Below are 21,567 nucleotides of genomic sequence, written 5' to 3' on the forward strand. Positions count from 1 at the left end.
TCCATTATACTCTGCAGTCATAATTACCCCTGCTGTTATACTTTGGGTTCAAAATTACCCCTGATGTTATAAATTAGAGCAAAAATATTCCTCTACCGTTAAAACTCTCCAGCATGACTAATACCAGTCCAAGTGGCATGATATTTTGTTGAGGTGGATGCCACATGGCACGCTGCTTGCTGCTATTTGTATGCCATTTTTGCCTTTTAATTTGCTATAGGATTTTGCAACTACTTCTGTTTAATACTACTAGGTAATTTTGATTGTGTCCTGAATTGTTGATCATACATATCTTAAATACTCAAATACTAAAATTAGGTTTGCTGTTGTGGTTCACTTTGCTGGACTTAAGGCTATTGGAGAGATTGTTGCTCATCCCTTTCTTTATTTTGAGAACAATCTGGTTGGATCTATAATTATTACATGGATGGAGTCATAAAAATGTTATTTGTTTGATTGTCTCATATGCTAACAACTCACTAATTGTTCGATGCTCTAATTGACAGTACAGATTCATGCCCTAGTTTGTCTCAACTAAACTAATATAATTTATTGTACGCTAACTCAAGGGTGTTGCAATTGATCAGGCGTAACAGTTTTTATCAAATCAACTTGCATAAAAATCACTCTATTTTTTCTTCCTTCATTATTCTTCAACATTTAGTTAAAGCTTAGTGTACAAAAACTGAGGTGAAGAATTAAGACGGAGGTGGAAAATTGTTGATGAGCGTGCTTACCTATCCGTGAGCAATTCTTTTTATTAGTCAAGCTGAAACAGATGTCGATGTTTCTCTATAGCTGTTGCAATATTGTCTTATGGTTCATTCATAAACAGAGAAAATTGAAGTTGATAATTTAAAAAGAGAAAGGAAGCAAAATGACTTTCGAAGTAGTTGGATTTGAGCAGGAGGTGGTGGTGGAAGAAAAAGTCAGAAGGAGATAGATGGTAGGGGTAATCATGTGGCATGCCACGTGGCATCTACCTCAATAAAATATTAAGCCACTTGGACTGATATTTGTCATGTTGGAGGATTTTAATGGTAGAGAGGTATTTTTGTACCAAAGTATAACAGTAGGGATAATTTTAAACTCAAAGTATAACAGCAGGGGAAATTATGACCCCAAAGTATAACGAAGGTTATAAATGAACCTCCGTAGTACAAAATTTTTATTTTATTTTTTAAATGAAATTATGTGTATCCACATAATACGTATAATTTCGGTTGTAGATACTAAATTGGTGGGGTCTTATCCAAAAGACAAACCGATCTGGCAGTGGACACAGTCAGCTACGCGGTGAAAATGCAACATTTTAATACTCATACAACAATTTAACCAGCTCATCCAGATGCCCATCATTTGAACAATCCAAATCCAATTATTCAAAATTTTAAAACATGACAAAATGCAAAAAGAAAATGCCAACGCAGTTACACGCAAGCAAAAATATAAATAAATCCTTAATCTTCTCGATTAAACCAAATCAGATCTAGACACATAACAGCCTGCATTATCAATTACTATATCCAAAACAAGAAATTTAGGAGTTTTTAAGGATAAATACAAAAGTGAAAAGGAAAAGAAGGCAAATTTAAATTCGTTCATGGATAAACCTTACTTTATAAATCTGAGTCATTTGACCCCACCTAATCCATCTATTTTCCTTTTTCACTTTTTGACCTTCAATAATTCTCTCCCCTTATACCCTCTAAACCACTACTACATATACTGGTCGAAAAGAACACATTTTCTGGTTCACATTCTCCCTTTTCCTATTGAAAAAGTTGATTATTTTGTTCTTGTATTCCTCTTCTGTTTGAAGAAACTGGTTGTTGATCCAAAAGGGTAGGTGGGTTTTGTGGGAATTTGTTGTTGGATGCTATATCATTGATTAGTCCTTGGACTTTTAGGAGAGGAAAAAAAAAATGGCTTGTTCATTGAAAAGTGGTGCTTCTTCATCTGTTGTTGGTTCTTCAATTGGGGCTTTGCAAGTTACAGCTTTAACACCCAAAGAATTTATGGGCAAATCTTTGGATGTATCAAATCAGATTGGGTTTAGCCATTTGAATGTTAAACCTCCAAGACCCATCTCAATTAATGTATGTTAATCATAAAAAGTAATTCCTTTTGGTGTTTTTTTCTGGGTGGGTTTTAAAGATTGATTTTTCTTTTTTGTGTTATGGATTTTAGGCACAAGCATCAATATGTGTAAGCAAAGCTCTAAGATGGTGGGACAAAACCCTTAAACCCAACATGGTGGAAATTCATTCAGCAAAAGAATTAGCTGATTCATTGTTGAATGCTGGTGATAGATTGGTTATAATTGACTTTTATTCACCTGGTTGTGGTGGTTGCAGGACTTTACATCCTAAGGTATGTTATACAATAATCGTTACTCAACTAATAGTTATTATCAAAGGAAGTCATTTACAAAAGTTGAGTTTCAATTTATTTTGCAGATATGTCAACTGGCTGATGCAAACCCTGATGCAATTTTTTTCAAAGTAAACTATGAAGAACTGAAAACCATGTGTCATGCGCTTCGTATACATGTGTTGCCTTTCTTCAGATTCTACAGAGGTGCAGAAGGCAAACTTTGTAGCTTTAGCTGTACTAATGCAACTGTAAGTTTTTTCAAGATTTTTTAGTTTCCCACTTTACCAAATATTATTTTACACTAAAAAAAAAAGTCTATGGTTCTTATAGTAAATTTTGTTATTATTATGCAGATCAAGAAATTCAAAGATGCACTAGGAAGATATGGGACTGATAGATGTAGTCTTGGTCCAGCAAAAGGGCTAGATGAATCTGAGCTATTAGCTTTAGCATCCGTAGGTCAATTATCAAGAAATGAATTAGCAATTGATTATCCAGTTAAGAAAGGATTTGGAGAATTTGTGCTATCAGGGTTGGATTTATCTGATAGTAATAATAATTTGGGGCTAAAAGAAAGGAGTAAATTGTTGATGGCCTAAAGTTGGAGATCTGATTTGAAGATTGTAGCATTTTTTGGGTGGTACATTTGTTCTGAGATTTATAATTTGTAAATATTTATTGTTAATGAGATTTTCCATAAAGCAGGGCTGGGTGGTTTTTTTGGATAAGCCCGGTAAAATTTGGTCAATCTGTTCATTTGATTAAAAATAATGATTATGTTATGCATATTCGAATGTTTTGTCCCTATTTTTCGATTGCCGTTTCATCTATCCATTATTCTTTATTACTCCCTATCCATAATAAGGTGATGAATTTAGTATTATATTAATAAAATATATTCAGTATTTTGAAAATGATTATATTTAAATAATAAACGTTGATGTAACTAACTAATTAATTATCTTTAATTTTAAACATTGAATTAGTAAAAGCAAATATTTATTTTAGGTATAGCAGATTAAAAAAAAAATGGCTTCCGAGAATTTTACTGAATATTGTATTAAAAACAGTGTTTCCATCTTTTCACTCATGAAATAAAAATATTTTCCCCGACTGAGGAAAATATTAGTGTTGCTCTTATAGCTATTTGTTGGTACGTAATTAATTTATTTCTGAGAAGGAAAACAAGAGAACCATTATAGAGAATCCTGTTGTTAATATAGGTGTGTAAAGCAAAAATTCAATTAATCTTGAAACAATTTCAAAATTAGTAGCTCGCGGTTAAACTTTTGAGAATGGGTTTATTTTGCTAATTTATCTTTATTTAATGTTAATTTATATGTAATTGTACTGAGATTTGTATCTTCAAGGCAAGTCTAACATAAGTTCGAACATAAACTAGTTGGTAGCTAAGTGTCACAAATGTCATTGTTAGCTTGAATAAAACACGTCGGCGTTCCATTACCTTATTCGAAAGCTTTGAGAAGACAAATTTGGTTGCTCTTTCATGGTTTCACAGAGTCTAAATACCATGTGCGCCACCGACAAGACTCAACTCCATAAATTTGATTTTTCTCTTACTACTCTTTGTTTCATTTTTAATACCATAAAAATGTACATGTTGTTTGACTTTTATTAGGAAAAACGTTATGAAATTTGACTCTTGAAAAGATAAGTAAAACAGTAAAAATCGCCGGTGTGAGTAGTAAGTTTTATGCCCTTTGGACTTGTTCCTAATTGCTACGTAAGGACTTACAAACAAAATGCTTGGTGTAGACTTCAATAAAAACCAAAATGGAGTTCTCCATAACTTTTTCTCAGTGTCCTTTTCAATCTTTAATATGTTAAACAATTTTACTAAAGGCAACCTTATCGCCCTTCGTCTCAGTTTCAAACATGCAGTTCTCCATAACTTTTGTTGTCTTTGGTTCTTCCATAAATATCACTTTTACATATTTTCTTGATGAATAATGTTTGCTTTGCAAATTGCCATTGTGGTCCTATACATTTGGTGCGTAACCCGTGACAAAACATAACTCTAGAGCCTATAGAGCGTGCACAATTAGAAATATTCATTTTTGCGTACATTTTGTTAGTTATTCTACGGAGAAAGAAACGAAATCAGAATTTGAAATTTATGTGTTTGGTTCGTAGCGTATGATATCTACCTATTTAGTGGATTTTTAATGCAGACTTGAAAATTAAGACTTGCCAGACATTATGAATACAAAACTTCATCCTGTGTACATTATTGAATTGATTTCCACTGTGATATTCTAATTTCTAACAAAACCTAAGATTGCTTCATTTACTCTCTCCAAAATGAAACATGAAAAGTGATTATAGTTTTTACACCTTCATCTTACTAACTCAAAGTCGTGCTTACCAAGAATAACAAAACAAGAATATATACTTCACTTTACCACTAATAAAATGGAGGTTTTATCATGGTGTTAAGAGAAACCTTTAATGGAATGGTGTAGTTTTTTATGGGGAAACAAATGGGGGGCCGACAGTTACCCACAGGAAAGAGTTCCCCATTAATTGGATACCTCGTGGAGCTGACGAGGATGGGACCCATAAGAGCATCTCCTAGATTTGTGAGTTTTTTTGTGTGGATATATTGATATGTGCACTACAACTATTATCCAATTACTCACTCTTCCCCACTTGTTTTCATTTTTCATTAGATTTTAACTGTGGAATTTTGCATTTCAATTTACAAATTATAAATTTAAAAGTCAGTATTTTATTTAATAGTTTCACACACACAGAGTAGGCATTTTAGCCATGATATTAAAATTTGTTGGAGTTGAACTTATGTTTGGTCATCAATATAAATTAAAGTTGTTTTTGAATTTTTATAAAAAAAGTGAGAGTGGAAAAAAGTGAAAATAATTTTTCAATTGGAAATTCTCATGATCAAACATCAAATTAGAGTTGTATTTGAGATAAAGTGGAAAAGATTTTTTTTAAAAAAGAAAAAATTCTCATGATCAAACAATCAAACATAATATAATATATAAGTAGGTAATATTTAGTTCAATTGAGCTGGTTATATTTGTTGCCTGACTGCAGCCTATTTCATGTGAAAATTTTACAAAATGTCAGTAAACTAAATAGTACAATAGTACGTGTGAATCAAAGGATTGTTTTTTCAAGTTTTTAAAAATTAAACTTACGTATTTGACTATTATGAAACTTATAAGTTAGCATAATAATAGTTCAAACAATTACTAAATAAATTGAAAAAAAAAATTCCATAGCTATAAACAAATTTTTTTATGCCATATCCTACTACGTCTAAACTTACTTTGGTTTAGTTTTGTGTCTACACCTATACAATCAGATAGATTTTAAGGCTCTCACAAGTAACAAAAGCAGATTAATTAGTCGCTAGACCGTAAGGCAGTTTTCTATTGGTGTAAACTTGTAATTAATGATTGCATTAAGGTAAATTACACCAATGTCCAACCTTTTTTTTGGTAAAAAATTATTTATTTATTACCAAGTAGAAATTACAAATCAAGAGAATTACAAGCTGGACATCCCCATGCTTTCATAATTCATACATCTATCCATCTTCACTATCAACTACCACTCCTTGGTAAGAGTCAAACAACCAGTAAACTATCCTTCAGCAATTAGATGAACCTTTACTTAGTCCCGAAATAAAATGTAGGATTATTCTATCTCGCGTTTGATTGAAGGTATTAGCTAGTCTCGAAATTATTTATATCATAGAAATGAGATAAGTTATTCTATACACATGATGGAATAACCAATTTCGTGATAGTAATTCCAAAACTAATTATCCCAAAATAACTCTTTCCCCACCAAACTAACACTAAAGACTAAAAACAAGAAAAGAAGCATACAAAGTGTAACGAACCCGAATTCTCAACTCAACAATCAATACACAAAGTGAACAGAACTCAACTTTGATTAATACGGAAAGAAGAAATTACAACATGAAGAAGAGGAATAATAGTAGACGGGGATGAGAAAATTAGAGAGAATTGGGGATGAAAAGTATAGCCTTTGTCTAAGCAATTATCACAATTTGCTAAACCTATTCTTACTAGAATGTGCTATTTACTAACCCGTGTCCCATACATAGCCACTTAATGTGGTATTGAGCTGTTTTACCATAATTGCTTTCGGCCCATTCATAATACTACTTTCGCCCTCAAAAAGAACCTTGTCCTCAAGGTTTAAGTAGGCAAGAGCATCCTCGGGTACAGTTAGATAATTAGTAAGCAACAAAGAAGTAACTTGGTTGCCAGCCTGGATTATTGTAGACGTGGTTGCATCATTCTTGTTTAGCTGCTGACTAACATGGCAAAGATATGCAATAAGATGACCTTCAATGCCCTCATCGCTCCCTCCTTTCTTGGCATCTATTCCTTCTCTTCCAAATGACATAATCACGTAATCAGCCAAACTATAGACATTAGTATTAAATAATGGGATGCTAAGAATATCATCCAGAGTACTATTAGGATCAAAAGAAGCTCCGGGAGCACTTGAAATATGTTAGCGACAGTACTCATTAACATGGTCAGATCCATCGAACCTAAAATTATCCACGTTTAAGTACCAATAAACAGTTTTAAAAGCTCCTTCTCCACTAAATCTCTCCATTGCCACTGCTATCAACCAATTACAACCATGTTTTTCTTTGTTTCCAGTAAAACTCGTCAACAATAATAAATTAAGTTCAGTTATAACCTGCCCAGCAACCGCATATACATTAGCTAAGCCGTGATGTAATATATGGCACACAACTAAATATATGGTCTCAATGACAACAATTAATATGTAACCAGTAGGGTGCAGAACTTGAAGCTTCATCTTACATTCACTTCTTGATTTTAAATCTTTCCACCCTTGTAGCATGGCAAAAAGTGCAGTTGCTACAAGTTGTCTATTACAACTGAAGTTATCAGCAAAAAGACAACCATTTGTCTTGGAATCAATCCTACTAATTATGACAAAATCATCGAAGTCGAATTCCTTTGCTATTTCAATCAATTGATCAACTTGGGCAATAAAATCTAAGTAAAGCTGAGAAAGGTGGTTTTGGAAGTGGTCATTATAGTAGATCTCCTGTTTTGCTTGATTTAGCAAAATGTCAGCCTCTTCAGTTTTAACTTGTACTGATGTATCCCCATATTCACCCTCTGATTTCATAGCATCCAGTGTTTGAAGCAGTGTTTCAATATCCACAACATTTTTAGTTTTTCTGTTTGGCTTTTCATCAAACACATTTTGCATCCATTTTGCCAAAGCACGATGAGCTAGCCTTAAAACGACTTTGGTTCTGAGTTGTGAAAGCTACATGTCTGAGATTTGCGAATCTCCCTCTCGCAAACTCCAATCCTTTCTGTTTTAACCAAATTCTCACCTTTCAACGAAATGGGGCCAATCAATTAATTGATTATATCTTAGTAACCAATGGTACCCCTCAAATGCGTCACCATCAAGATAGAACGAAGCCATAATGAGCTTTTCATCTTTCTTATTTTTTATAGAAATTGAAATAGTGCTATGATTGGACTATCTAGGCCTCCGAATTTTCGCTATGAAACTTTCCTAATTTGGCGTGCATAAATTTTTTTTGCAGTTCAAAAGAGGTTGTGGCAGTTTTACCCAGAACGTCCAGCAACATCAACCTAAATTCAACGAGATCTTTAGGGATAGAATCCTTCATTTACTTAATTGAATCACGAACTGAATCATCAACAAAAGCCTTGAGTAATTTTTGGTCCTCCATTTGAGAGACCTCTCAATGAAAGTACCAGTGAGAAAACCCATTTGGTCTATAAATCCATTTGTATTTATCTATTTTTCCAATGTGGGATAATTGTTTCATAACAATCGCTTCTGCTTGAGAACCAATGACCTCGTTGGTCACGGCTGAGCCCAGTTGGTCATGGCTGACACCCTCTTAGCTCCAAGTCACCGTTCCTGGTACACAGGCCACAACTCGAAGTCGCGACTCCACGCATAGATCAATCCTCGTTGCTCACGGTTAGCACCTCTCTTGGGTTCAGGCCACTACTACTGGCACACAGGCCACCACTACGAGTTACGGCCCCACGTGTGGGGCTCTCAATGAAAGCATCAATGTAACGAATCCGAATTCTCAACTCAACAATCAATACACAAAGTAAACAAAACTAATTAACTTTGATTAATACGGAAAGAAGAAATTACAATATGAAGAAGAAAAATAATAGTAGACGGGGATGAGAAGATTAGAGAGAATTGAGGATGAGAAGCATAGTCTTTGCCTAAGCAATTATCACAATTTGCATAAACCTATTCTAACTAGAATGTGCTATTTATTAACCTTTATCCCACACATAGCCACTTAATGTGGCATTGGGTTGCTTCACCATAATTATTTTCGGCCCATTCATAGAACCTCAAGGTAACTCTTTGGGTGATAATTTATTTTTAACTCTGTTGCGTAGAGTATAATTGCAATAAGGTAAAGTTACCAAGAGATTTTTGTAATATTATCCAAATATTAACTTTGACTAACATTTGAAAAATCACAAATTAACCTTTTGTTTTTCCAAAAAAAAAATAAAATAGATCTGCTGAATTGAGAAAATTATAACTTGTTCTATAGAAGTAGTTTTTTGAGTGCATAACTTTTATTTTAAGGACATCTCGTTCATTTAGTATCACATCATTTCCTGTGGCCTCTCTTTGGAGAGTTCTTTCTTTTCAATCTATAAATGTAGTGTTAACTCGCTATTCATATTATTTTTACTGAATCAGTGCCGAGAACTTCATTTTCATTGAATTATGGGTTTGAACGCTTAACAGACCCTATTATCATATTTCTTTCTATGTTGATCTACTTCAATTTAGACTAACCTTGTTTTGGCTTAGAAGACGGAATTTCATGAGATGTAAGAGAAGTAGCAGAAAGTAGGACCAAGACCAGATGACTTAAAACTAGCATTGAAAGTAGGCCTCTCTTTTAGCTGTGTTTAAAATAGAGTGTTAATTTAATCCAAATTAGCTTTAAAAATTAATTATATTACTATTCGAAAAACAAAATATAAGCAACAACTAATTCGAGATAAAGAGAGTAAGATAGACCATTAGTCTTGGGATGAAAGATTGTGCTAACATGAAATTTTGCAACCCGCTTCCTTCGGTAAGATCTGCCACAAGGCTGACGTGAACTGTGGGTCTATGTCTGATATACAGATATAGTGTAGGCGCACTATCGAGGATATAAATTTCAATTTTTTTAAGCTACTTACTTTCTAGGGGGAGTTTGCTAAAAGTCCACTTCCAAAATCTTTTTTGACATTTAGACACTAGTTTTTTTTTTTTTTAATTGGGCATATAGATACCCTAATGGGACCACAAGAAAAAAGGCAACCCTAGCACTCAACTTACAAAATATACGCTTTAGCTCCTTTTCCATTTCAGCCTCAATGTTTTTAAAACTACATTTTAGTTCATGTTCAAAAATATAAATATTGGATGATTAATTTTTTTAAAAATATCAAGCTTCTCAACTAATACACTACCAACCACCCGATTTTGCCACCATTTTCTCAATTTTTCGGTCATTTTTCGTCGAATTTTTCGACATCTATTGGAAAGTGACATTATCTCCATTGTTTTAAGCCATTTTCACATATTTTTAGCCTCAATTTTTCTATCCATTTTCATACAAAAAGCTTGAAAATCAATCCCACATTTCGAAATCGATTCTTGGCTCAATAGCAATATGCCAACACTCTTTAGGTTGCTTGTAAGCTGTAATTCGTCGGATTATTTCGGTGGTAGCTGAAAAAGGTTCGATCGTGTACTGTGCGGACAACAACTTAAAAGAAGATGACTACAGTCTATTAAGTCTAGGCTTGTAAACCACTATTCAAGTCTATTAAATACTATCATCGAGGAATATCATGTCTATTATAGATTGCGTGGTTGTTGGTGGTATATTTTCTGGTGAATGAGAGGAGACACCTAAATGTTAGGTTTGAAAAATCGCGTCTAAGGAGAGAGTGTCCATTGCCCTTTGTCGCAATGGTTCATACGTCCATCTAGTTAAAAGCGTAATGGAGAGCGGTGAATTAAGTTGTGATCAAAATGATGTGGTAATTAGTTACTTGATGAATGGGAGGGGGAAAATCTATCCAACGTTCATAAGGAATGATAGACACGTGAAATTATACATGCTTTCCGTTGATTTAAATAACTCCGTACCTATATTGCGGGTTAAAGTTGTTGGAGGATCCTAGGAAGAAGCTACCACATCAGCCCCACCCCCACCCCCACCCCCACTCCCGCCCCACCCCCGATAGTGGATGATACGTCAACGGAAAACGATTGCATGGGTGGTGATGAATGGGATAATAGTGAAGATTATGAAGAAGAGAAGTGTGGATGAGGTGAGGACGGGCAGTTCAAATCACAACGAAGCCACTCTTTCTCGGATGACACCAATCTTTTTACAGGACAAACATTCAATGATAAGAATGTTTACGTAATTTTAAGTAAGAAAATATTGAAGAAATACTAGACTGTGCGAATTATTTATTATATACTAATGCCACTGTTGATTTCTACACATGATAGATAGAGTATCAATTTTTCGAGAAGTCGATTATTCACCAACTCGTAGGTTTATGGTCAATTATTTGAATATATGGACAAATTAGAATAATGACCAAAAAATTAAAATAAAATAAAATTAAAGTATAAAAATTAACACATTTCAAACATTGTAAAACAATTTAGATACATTAATTATGATACCAAATCACTTTTGAACATGAGCAAGTAATATTTAAGGCATGCTATAGTCGTAAATCAGTGAGATGGAACTAAAAATAAAATAAAATAAAAAAAAAATAGAATAAAATAAAATAAAATATATAAGCACCATCCAAACAATGCAAAACAACTAGATATCATCAAATGAGATTAGACGCGTCTAATGAGCATAAGGAAGAGTGATGGTTGTGATTTGTGGGTGTTCATGGGACAGGTAGTGTTTGAGAACTCAATGCAAACGTTTGTTCTGAGTAATTGGTTGTTACTACCGTCACTCTTCTTTATACTCTTTTGATCGAATGTTCAATTATTTTATACTGTCATATGATGATATTTAGTCATTTTTCATCGCTTGAATGATGTTTATTTATTTTAATTTATTTTATTTTATTTCTGCCCTTTTTAGTTTCGTCTTACTTGTCAATAGAATTAGATGATTGATGCAAGACCTATAAAGATATCGTGCAGATATTATATATAAATGTATGCATCTATACTAGAGTAAATGAACAGTCATGTATCGACCAATTGAGTCTAGTGAAAAGTAAGACGAGACTTAAAAAGGGAAAAATAAAATAAAATAAAATAACACCATTCAAGCAATGGAAACTGACTAAATATCATCATATGAGAGTACAAAATAATTGAACACTAGATCAAATGAGTATAAGAAAGAGCAATGATAGTAACAATCGATTACTCATAACAAACGTCTGCATTGAGAAGGACTACTTGTTCTCAAACACTACTTGTCTCATGAACACTCACAAGTCACAACCATCACTCTTCTTTATACTCATTAGACACGTTTAATTTCATTTGATGATATCTAGTTGTTTAGCTTTGCTTGAATGATGCTTATTTATTTTATTTCTTTCTTTTTTAGTCTCATCTCACCGATTTACTACTATAGCATGCCTTAAATATCACTTGATCATGTTCAAAAGTAATTTGGTGTCACAATTGATGTATCTAAATTGTTTTACAATGTTTGAAAGGTGTTAATTATCTTACTTTAATTTAATTTAATTTAATTTCTCTTTTTTTATCATTATTTTAACTTGTCCATATATTCATATAGTTGATCCTATACCTATGAGTAGGTGAATAATCGACTTCTTAAAAAATTGATAATCTATCTATCATGTGTAGATATTAACAACGGTGTCAATATATAATAAATAATTTGCATAGTCTAGTACTTCTTCAATCTTTTTTTACTTCGTCAATTTTAGAAGCTCCAACTGTCCGTTGTTTAAAATTACAACTCTTTTAGGCATACAATGATAGGGTCTATAATAAACCTTAATGATCGATTATAGAAGACATAAATATTGTTTAGACCTTTTCCAACGGTCACTTTTTTGGTAGCCCTACTTTATAAATGACATGGAACTTTTTGAGCTCCTCTATGTTCATTTATTCATCCCTTTCTCATTTTGATTCAACAATATCAATGTCTATATTTCTCATTTAGGACACTCCTTAGCATGTTCCAAAGCTTTAATCCGTTGCATAATTTTGGTGGTCGTCGAAAAAGTGATATCAAGTACTGTAGAAAATCAGGTAAGAAGAAGACGACTACAGTCTATTAAGTCCAGAATCATAAATAAACTTGTTCTCATTGTCTAGATTTTTGGCACACTAACCGATGAAATTCATTTTTTTTATCATACAATCGGCAAGGACAGTCATAATCCATCAACAACCAAACAAATATCAACTTAAAAGAACAGATTTTCAGTAAAATTAAGTTTCATTTTTTAAAAAGATTTCAGTTTCTTCCATTCAAATCAAACAAATACCTAATCAACCGAACGGTCTATTAACGGAACAATATCCGAATTTCTTGGCACATCAACCGATTAAATTCGCAAAAAAATTTAACCTTGCAATCGACAAGGACAACCATTATCCATCAACAATCAAACAAATATCAATTTATAAACACAGATTTTCAATAAAATCAAATCACATTTAAAAAAAATTAATTTCTTCCATCCAAATCAAACAAATACCTAATCAACCGAGCGGTTTATTAACAGAATAACATCCGAATTTCTCGGCACATTAGCCGATTAAATTCGCGAAAAAATTTCACCATGCAATCGACAAGAACAATCATAATTCATCAACAATCAAACAAATACCAACTTAAAAACAAAAACAAATCAGTAAAATCAATCCCTTTTTTTATTGAAAAACAAATTCCTCAAAAATCAACTCAATTTCACAAATCAAAACAGAAAAAAAATCATCTATATGGAGCACAAATTACTCGGGAGACGAGGAGAAATTATTTAAAGTGAAAGATGAAACATTTTAGATCTTTAGAGAAAATAAAAAAGGAAAATGAAAGTTGGGGAAGAGGAAAGAGAAATAACCATGATTTTATGAGTGGGAGTGAGGAGAGAGAAATTTTTTTTGGTATTTAATGACAAAGTGGGGTTAAAGAAGTATTTAATAAATACATAAGGGGTGACAAAAAATTTTTTGTTAACACTTTAATCCATACCCCACCACTCAAAATAGAATGATGTGTATTTTTCAAAATAAGTTTTCAAAGTGGCCTTTCAACTAAATCTTTTCTACTTTCTATTTGAATATTTTTTTAAAATTTTTAAAAATCTTTGATTTAATGCACATAAATACATCACTGAAATTATTATTTTAAAATGTATGGAATTTTAACTAGTAAAAATAGTAAGTTAAAATGTGGTAACAAATAATTTTTCCAAAACAAGTATGTGGCAATTGCTTGGAGATAGGATCAGTTCCTAGGGCAGGGCAGCAACCCACAAAGACATAGGAACTTATCAAAATAGACAAGCCCGTACTCAGAAAACCTTGCTTCTTTGAGTTTGTTGAAAGCATTTGGCTCGCTTAAGCATCCTCTCCTTTCGTGTTAATAAAATGTAGGAGTACTTTCTTAGCAGCACTTTGACCATAAGAGTTTTTATTTTTTTTCGAAACATTATTTTACTTGAATTAGTTCAAACATTACATTAAATAAGATATTTGTTTAAATAATAAAGATAAATATCTATACTCTATAATCTATATTTATAATTTATAATATATAAAAAATATGAAGAATCTTAGAAAAATGATTTGAACTTTTTGTCCTTCATTAAAATACTATGCAATAGATAAAATCATCTTTTCACATTTTTCCTTCAATTATTATATTATTAAATTAAGGACTCCTAAAATATATGGAAAGAATCCTGATACAATAAATATATGAAAAGAAATTAAAAATCTTAAATTGTGTAAAAATGTATCAATCCTAAAATATATGGAAAGAAATTAACAGTCTTAAAATATGTGAAAAAAATCTCATTTTATTTTAATTAAATATATAGACTTGACATGTACTTCTACAAACTCGATTTTACTTTTTTCACCCTTTTTTTTCTTGCAAATATGAGTTTTTCTCCCTGGGGTTTTATGTTGCCTCTTTTAAAAAAAAAAAAAAATATACCTTCAAAATAAGTTCTTTTTTGTTGGTGGTGGTGGTTTAAATTAGGCTTGACAAAATTAAAGAACCCTTGCCTTTTAAGATGATTTTTTTTCTTCATATTTTTAAAATTATTTGTATTTGCCTCTGTATTGATTGATTTTTAATATGTTTGTGCAGATGAAAAAAGATTTATGTGAAGCGTGTGAACTACACTTCGTGTCGACTATGAGTGAATTTTAAGGTATGTTTTTTCTGTTCTAAATTTTATTTCTTATTCATGTTAGCTCTATTTCTTACTAAGATGTAATTTAAGTTAATTGTCTTTTGTCGATATCATACTTACATAAAAAACTATTGAGAGAAAAATAAAGTGAGAATTGTGATTTGTCATGATAACAAACAAATCATAGTGTCAAACAAGTATTAAACAAAATCATTAGTTGACTAGAAGATAAAAAAGAATGGAAATTAATGATCTCACGAATTAGCAAATCAAATTTATATCCGATTTTGATCTTCCCTCAGGTTATTAGAGATAAACGCTAGAGATAATTTGTATCGCTCTATTTATGTTTTAAGTTTCGATAATTGATATTTCAACATATCATTTTTTTTTAAATTCGTATATTTGTTTCACAATTTATAATTATTAGTATAGGATGAAAAGACGCATGACATGAAATGTGATTTTACTTGTCTTGATGTGGGTGGTATGGAAAAAGAGAAATGAGAAATCTTTTGAAGGGTAAAACTTTTTCTATCAAGAAATTAGCCTCAAATGACTTTAAGTCTACCTAATTCATAATAGTGGAACTTTTGAAGACGAATCAAGCATATTGTTCGATATAAATGATAGTAATTTATTTTTTATATACACTTATTAGTACCGTCATATACACGTGTGAAACACGTACACTTAACTAGTAATAATTAAAAGATGAAAAATTTATTTATTAAACCAAATCTTTACCAAAAATATTTTTAAAAATCGATCGACATTCATCTAGTATCTGAAAATTGCAACAAAATAATACAATGATAGAGACATCAAAATAATACAATTAAATCTAATCTTTACATACAAAAATTTTCTAAAAGTCGTCGGACACTCATCTATCACTTGTAGACAATAACAAAATAATACGATAATAGAGATATCAAAATAATACGATAATAATATGATAAAAGTGATATCAAAACAATACAATTAACTTAAATTTTATATAGAAAAATTTCTCAAAGACGATCGAGACTCATCTACGAACTGTAAACTACCACAAAATAACAAACTAATAGAGATATTACGATAATACAATTAAACCTAACTTTTTCTATAAAAAAAAAAAATTAAAGTTGACCCACATTCATCTAACATCTGTAAATTAAAATAAAACAATAAGATAATAAATATATCAAAACAATACAATTCAATTTAACCTTTACACAAGAAATTTTGTAAAGTCAATTGACATTCATCTACGACCTGTAATCTATAAAAAAATATAATAGTATCACAAAGTTTCGGTCTTGATCCAATTAATTCTTGTTTGAGCGAAAATTTTGACCTTAAAGAATAAGTTTGAATGAAAATAAAGAATATATATATACACATATGTTGAATTCTATTATACTAACAAAAACAGTAAAGAAGTTGAGGGTTAAAAAATCAAACATCCACCAATCTAGACATGCAATCGAATCAAGTTAGATGAGCATCAATCATATTCTCTCAATTGGAAAATCGGTTTATTCTCTAGTTTAATGTACATCTCAATATTTATAAACGTATTTCCTTAATAGAGTCATATTTTAGGAGTATTTTTCTGATTGAATAGTAAAAAAGAAAATATGAATTAATTCTCTTACCATATATTTTAGGAGTCCTACATATTTTAGAAAGTCTAGTAGAAATGAAAAATATTAATTAATTCTTCTACCATATATTTTAGGAGTTCCATATATTTTAGGAAGTTTAGTTAATATAATAAAAAATAATTAAATATAATAAATTTAAAAAAATAGTGAAAAGACAGTTCAGTCTAAAGAAGAATATTTTAACGAAGGGTAAAAAGTTCAAATCATTTTTCTAAGGATCTTCATACTTTTAATATATTATGGTTTATAAATTATAGATATAGATATAGATACTTCTCGTACAAAATTTAAAAAACAACTTTAATTTATAGGCAAAATGATTTGATGGACCCTGTAGACACGTAATTTTGCCCCCCTCAGAAGTTCGATTTTATTCATTTCTACCTTATCATATCATGTACCCTCACCCACATGATTATATCCCACAAAAAAATACAAAAAAAATAATAAAAAATAACTCTCAACAAAATTCCTAACAAACTTTTATTCTTTTAACACCCTAACAACCCTCTCCAATAAGAAAGTGACAAATCACCACCTCACCACCCCATACCGTACCCCTTACCCCTACCCCACGTCACCCCTCACCCTCTTTTTTTTCTTGTCCAAGAAGAAAGGACTCAAAAAAAGGATAAATACAATATATATACCCACATACACATAAAAAAAGGGGAATGAACAGTAGCATAGACAGAAAAAAAAAACTGACTCTCTCTCTACTCTCTCTCCAAAATCGAAAAAGAAAAGCTCCGTTCGGCTCCCTCTCTCGCCGTCACCGGCGAGACCCCCCACCAGTGAAATCCATCTCTGGTGACCCACCAACGCCGACGCCAGCAATGGCGCCACACCGCTCCTCCGTCACCGCCTAGATCTGCTGCCGCCGTCACCAACAAAACCCCCATCTCCGCCGGAGAATAAAGCAAAACCAGTTGCTGCTCCGCCACCAGCATTCGCTGCTTCGGCTGCGGCGTGTCGACCACTGGCTCCAGCCGCAGCTCACCCAGCCGGCGAAACAGCTCCGGTCACCACCGGAGAATAGGCACCGCCGCCGTTCTCTTCGTCATCGGAGCTCACCGGAGCTCGATCTGCGTCTGGGTTTTCGGTTCCCGTTGTTTGATTGGGGGTTTTGGTTTCGTCTATTTCCTAGTTCGTCGTCGATATTGGATTTCGAGTTGTCGTTATCAAATCACGTCGTGGTTATTGTTTGGGTTTCGTATAACAAAGTTTGTCTCACTGGTTTTGAAGTTGTCCTATTAGTTTTTCCCTATACTGAGTTTGATTCACGCGATCGAGGTACTCCGGTCGAGTATTTTGGTCTTCGGATTTCTTTATTATCGACAAGGATCAATTTCATCGAGGTCCATTTCTTCTAACCGAATCTTTAATTTATTTTGGCTTTTTTGTGATGTTGTGGGTGTGGATGATTTATTTGTTGCGTATTTGGTATGTTCGAATATGTGTTATGCGTTGGTTGATGCTGGTTTCGGACTTTGAAAAGTGAATTGATAAATCGAAGCATGTTTAATCATATTGGTTGAAATAAATTTGGGAATGGGAATCGAAAATAGATAAAAGTGAATATTATGATATTTTTGATACCTTGTTGATGTTGAATGCGATGTGTCGTCGAGCGGGTAGGCAAACAGTAAGTTCGGGTAGGCAAGCTTAGGATCGGTGTTGTGTTGGAATGATTGGAATATTTGTTAAATGTCTTGTTTATCGTATTTGGAAAGCGTATTTTATTTAACCGGGGGATGCCCCGAGGTAATTTGTATTTACTCACCGAGGAATGCCCCGAAGAATTTTGTATGTTAAGGATGATCGTGATCAAGTCCCACGGTATCGGGTAAGGCATGGGAGCTTAGTCTAGATTTAGTTTAGACTAGGGTTTATATTTTCGTAGTTTTCTATTTTTGGACTGTATAATTGGACTGGACTTTACATTTTTGGATTGTTTTTTTTTTGTTTCTTGTTTGATTATTTTGCATGCTTTTGTGTGTTTTATAAATTTCATAATGCCAAAATAGTTGATACACTCTACCAAGAGACCGTGGTTGAACCACGGGATCGAGGGGTGCCTAACACCTTCCCCTCGGTCAACAGAATTCCTTAGCCGGAATCTCTAGTCGCAAACCAGTTTAAGAGTCAAATAGTTTTCGAAAAGGATTTTCCAAAGGTGACTTGGCACACCGGATTATGTCAAGTGGCGACTCTGAATAAAAAAAATGCAAATAATCCTTTTTCGAAATAAATTTTCATTTCTTGTCACTTAAATAATAAAATCCTTTCGAAGTTTAAAATATACATTTTTTGGAGTACGTAAAAAAAAGGGTGTGACTGACCCTTGTACTATGTCCGTTTTGTAATGTGGATACTCCTACTTACATGTTTGTCATCTGAATTCTTGAACCCTTTAAAAAGTAACATTTTAAACACTATTTCGATGTGTACAACACACTCGCCCCACGTCAGTTGTCACGTCTTTTTTAAGTATTACATTAAATTTCATGTCATTTTTAAAATGCCACATAAGAAATTAAATATTCAAAATATAAAAAAATTTAAATTAAAAATTTTAAAAAAAAAAGTAAAAGTAAAATGGTGGGGGCTGGGGCTCTTTCCTTTGCTGCTTCTTAGACCCTTCAATTTATCATATTTCTCTCACTATAATTTCGACTTTGCTTCTTCCCTCAGGCTTTCGATCTTCTAATACACGATTTTTTTTTAAGAAAAGATTTTGCTTTGATCAAAAGAATACTCATAAATTTTTTAAAAAAAAACTTATCAATGGAATTCAAGGAATAATTTTGTAAACTTGTAGGGTACAATTTCATTCCACTCCTCACATGCAAAACAAAGCAAAACAATCAGTTAATTATTGCCACTACAACTGCACCACTGTGTGAAGTTCCAACGAAATCAACTCCACCATACTAAAATATTTTCTTGATGTTAACACTCATTTTTAAAAACAGAAAAAATTACCCATTTCATGAGCTGAATAACTCAATTTACCTTTCAATTGCTTATACCCAAATTTTGAATTCCTACAAGAAAAAAAGACGTGAATTTCTCTTCGAATCACCCAACTTACCCTTCAATTGCTTATACCCAAATCTTGAATTCCTACATTGAGCATGAATTTCTCTTCAAATTAGATTTATCGAATTCGAGTACTTGAAAAATTTATGTACATTTGATGATTTACTTGGTACAAATGATGTGGGGGCGGTGGTGCGAGTGGAGGACAAGGGTGGAAATGGTTGTTTGATGTTTTTGGTGGTGATGTTGGGTAGGGGACAAGGGACTGTGAGGGGATGACTGGATGTGGTTGTGGTGGAGCAGCGTAGGGATGGGGGACGGGGATGGATGGATGTGTTGTACTAGGTGGGGATGGGGATGGGGGGACGTAGAGAGGGGGAGGGGTAGATGAAGAAGATAGAGTTTTGGGAATTTTGTTTTAAATTTGGTGTTTTTTTTTTACAATTAATTTACCTATTATAATCTTGTTTATTTAATTGTTTTAATATAAAATTGATCAAAAAATGTCACTCACGCACATCCATGCACGTGTAATAACGCGTTTCGTTCAACTCTATTGATTTTGTGCCTCAACGGAGTTTGAGTAAAACACATATGCTTCAAATTATAATAGATATCAAAGTAGATCTTGATAGACATTCACTATAATGTAAATACATTTATAACACTCCCCCTTGAATATCTAGATAGATCGTGTGCCTCGTTAAAACCTTACTAGAAAAAATTCAGTATGAAAAAAAATCTAGTGAAGAAAAAAGAGTACACATTTCTAACAATACGCATATCAGCTGCCTCATTAAAAACCTTACAAGGAAAACCCAGTGGGACAATATCTCGTAAGGGAAAAAGAGTACAACGCGTATTAACTCCCCCTAATGAGAACATCCTTGAACCTTTGCATCTCGATCTTGTGCAGCATCTTCTTGAAAGTTGCAATTGGAGAAGATTTGGTGAATAAATCCGTCACATTATCAGTTGAACGAATTTGTTGCATGTTAATATCATCATTCTTTTGTAGCTCATGTATGTAGAGCTTTGGTAAAATGTGCTTCGTTCTATCTCCATTTACGAATCCTCCCTTAAGATGTGATATGTATAATGAATTATCTCTGTATAAAATTGTGGGTAGATTGTCATATTTCACATCACATTTTTACTCGAATGAGATGTATCATGGACCTCAACCATACACATTCTCGGCTTGCTTCATGAATAGCTATTATCTCAGCATGATTCGATGAAGTGGCTTCGATAGACTGTTTTGTGTATCTTTAAGATATGGCAGTACCACCACATATGAACACATAGCCTATTTGAGACCAAGCTTTATACGGGTCAGATAAGTACCCAACATCAGCATGATCAATAAGATGGAGACTGCAATCTTTAGAATAAAACAAGTTCATGTATTTTATCCCATTTCGATGTCTCATAGTAGGAGCAGAAATATACCTTGCTAACAAATTTACTGAAAAGGCTATAGGCCTTGTAATATTTGCAAGGTACATGAGTGCATCAATTGCACTAAGATATAATACTTCATAACCAATCCAATTCGATATATTTCGAATTTCAGCAAATAATCTATTGTTTTAAAAACTCTCCAAGAGTTTCAATGATGTTCAAGCAATAAGCTTATACAATATAAAGATTATAAATAAGTTTCCCAGAAACTTTTATATGCTTCAAGCATTTTGAATCCTTAAAAGTTTTTCACATAAGTTTTGTCAAGTGACAATATTCAACATTTCTTGAGTTACATCTTCAAATATCTGGACTGCAAATCAAATAAGTTTAAAACTTACCAAGATGCATCCTTTCATGTCACTTGATAAATGTTTCTACGTTAGCATGCTTAAATTAACGTAGAATTAAGATCCTCGTAATCTTTCATAATATTGCACCAATATTGTGTCAAAGATATTGATGATATATCATTTAGTATCGGTTCACAATGCGACATAATATTTTGAGATCTTATCACTTCATTATTTTCA

General features: G+C 32.6%; 1 protein-coding gene across 1 annotated transcript; it reads left to right on the forward strand.

Annotated features, from left to right (window-relative positions):
- Nucleotides 1-1,635: 1,635 nt before the first annotated feature.
- Nucleotides 1,636-3,162, forward strand: LOC107862255 (thioredoxin-like 1-2, chloroplastic). The gene is made up of 4 exons (XM_016707764.2): nucleotides 1,636-2,099; nucleotides 2,191-2,373; nucleotides 2,460-2,624; nucleotides 2,730-3,162. Exons 1-4 carry the CDS (start codon nucleotides 1,926-1,928, stop codon nucleotides 2,973-2,975), a joined length of 768 nt encoding a protein of 255 aa, XP_016563250.1. The 5' UTR covers nucleotides 1,636-1,925; the 3' UTR covers nucleotides 2,976-3,162.
- Nucleotides 3,163-21,567: the final 18,405 nt, after the last annotated feature.

This window comes from Capsicum annuum, chromosome 3 (genome assembly GCF_002878395.1).
Source record: "Capsicum annuum cultivar UCD-10X-F1 chromosome 3, UCD10Xv1.1, whole genome shotgun sequence".
Classification (NCBI taxonomy): domain Eukaryota; kingdom Viridiplantae; phylum Streptophyta; class Magnoliopsida; order Solanales; family Solanaceae; genus Capsicum; species Capsicum annuum.

Excerpts from the sequence above, each read along its gene's own strand:
- LOC107862255 (XM_016707764.2), top strand. The coding sequence starts at position 1,926 with ATGGCTTGTTCATTGAAAAGTGGTGCTTCTTCATCTGTTGTTGGTTCT. Across the intron at positions 2,100-2,190 it reads CAAGACCCATCTCAATTAAT|GCACAAGCATCAATATGTGT; the intron begins GTATGTTAATCA and ends TATGGATTTTAG. Across the intron at positions 2,625-2,729 it reads TTAGCTGTACTAATGCAACT|ATCAAGAAATTCAAAGATGC; the intron begins GTAAGTTTTTTC and ends ATTATTATGCAG.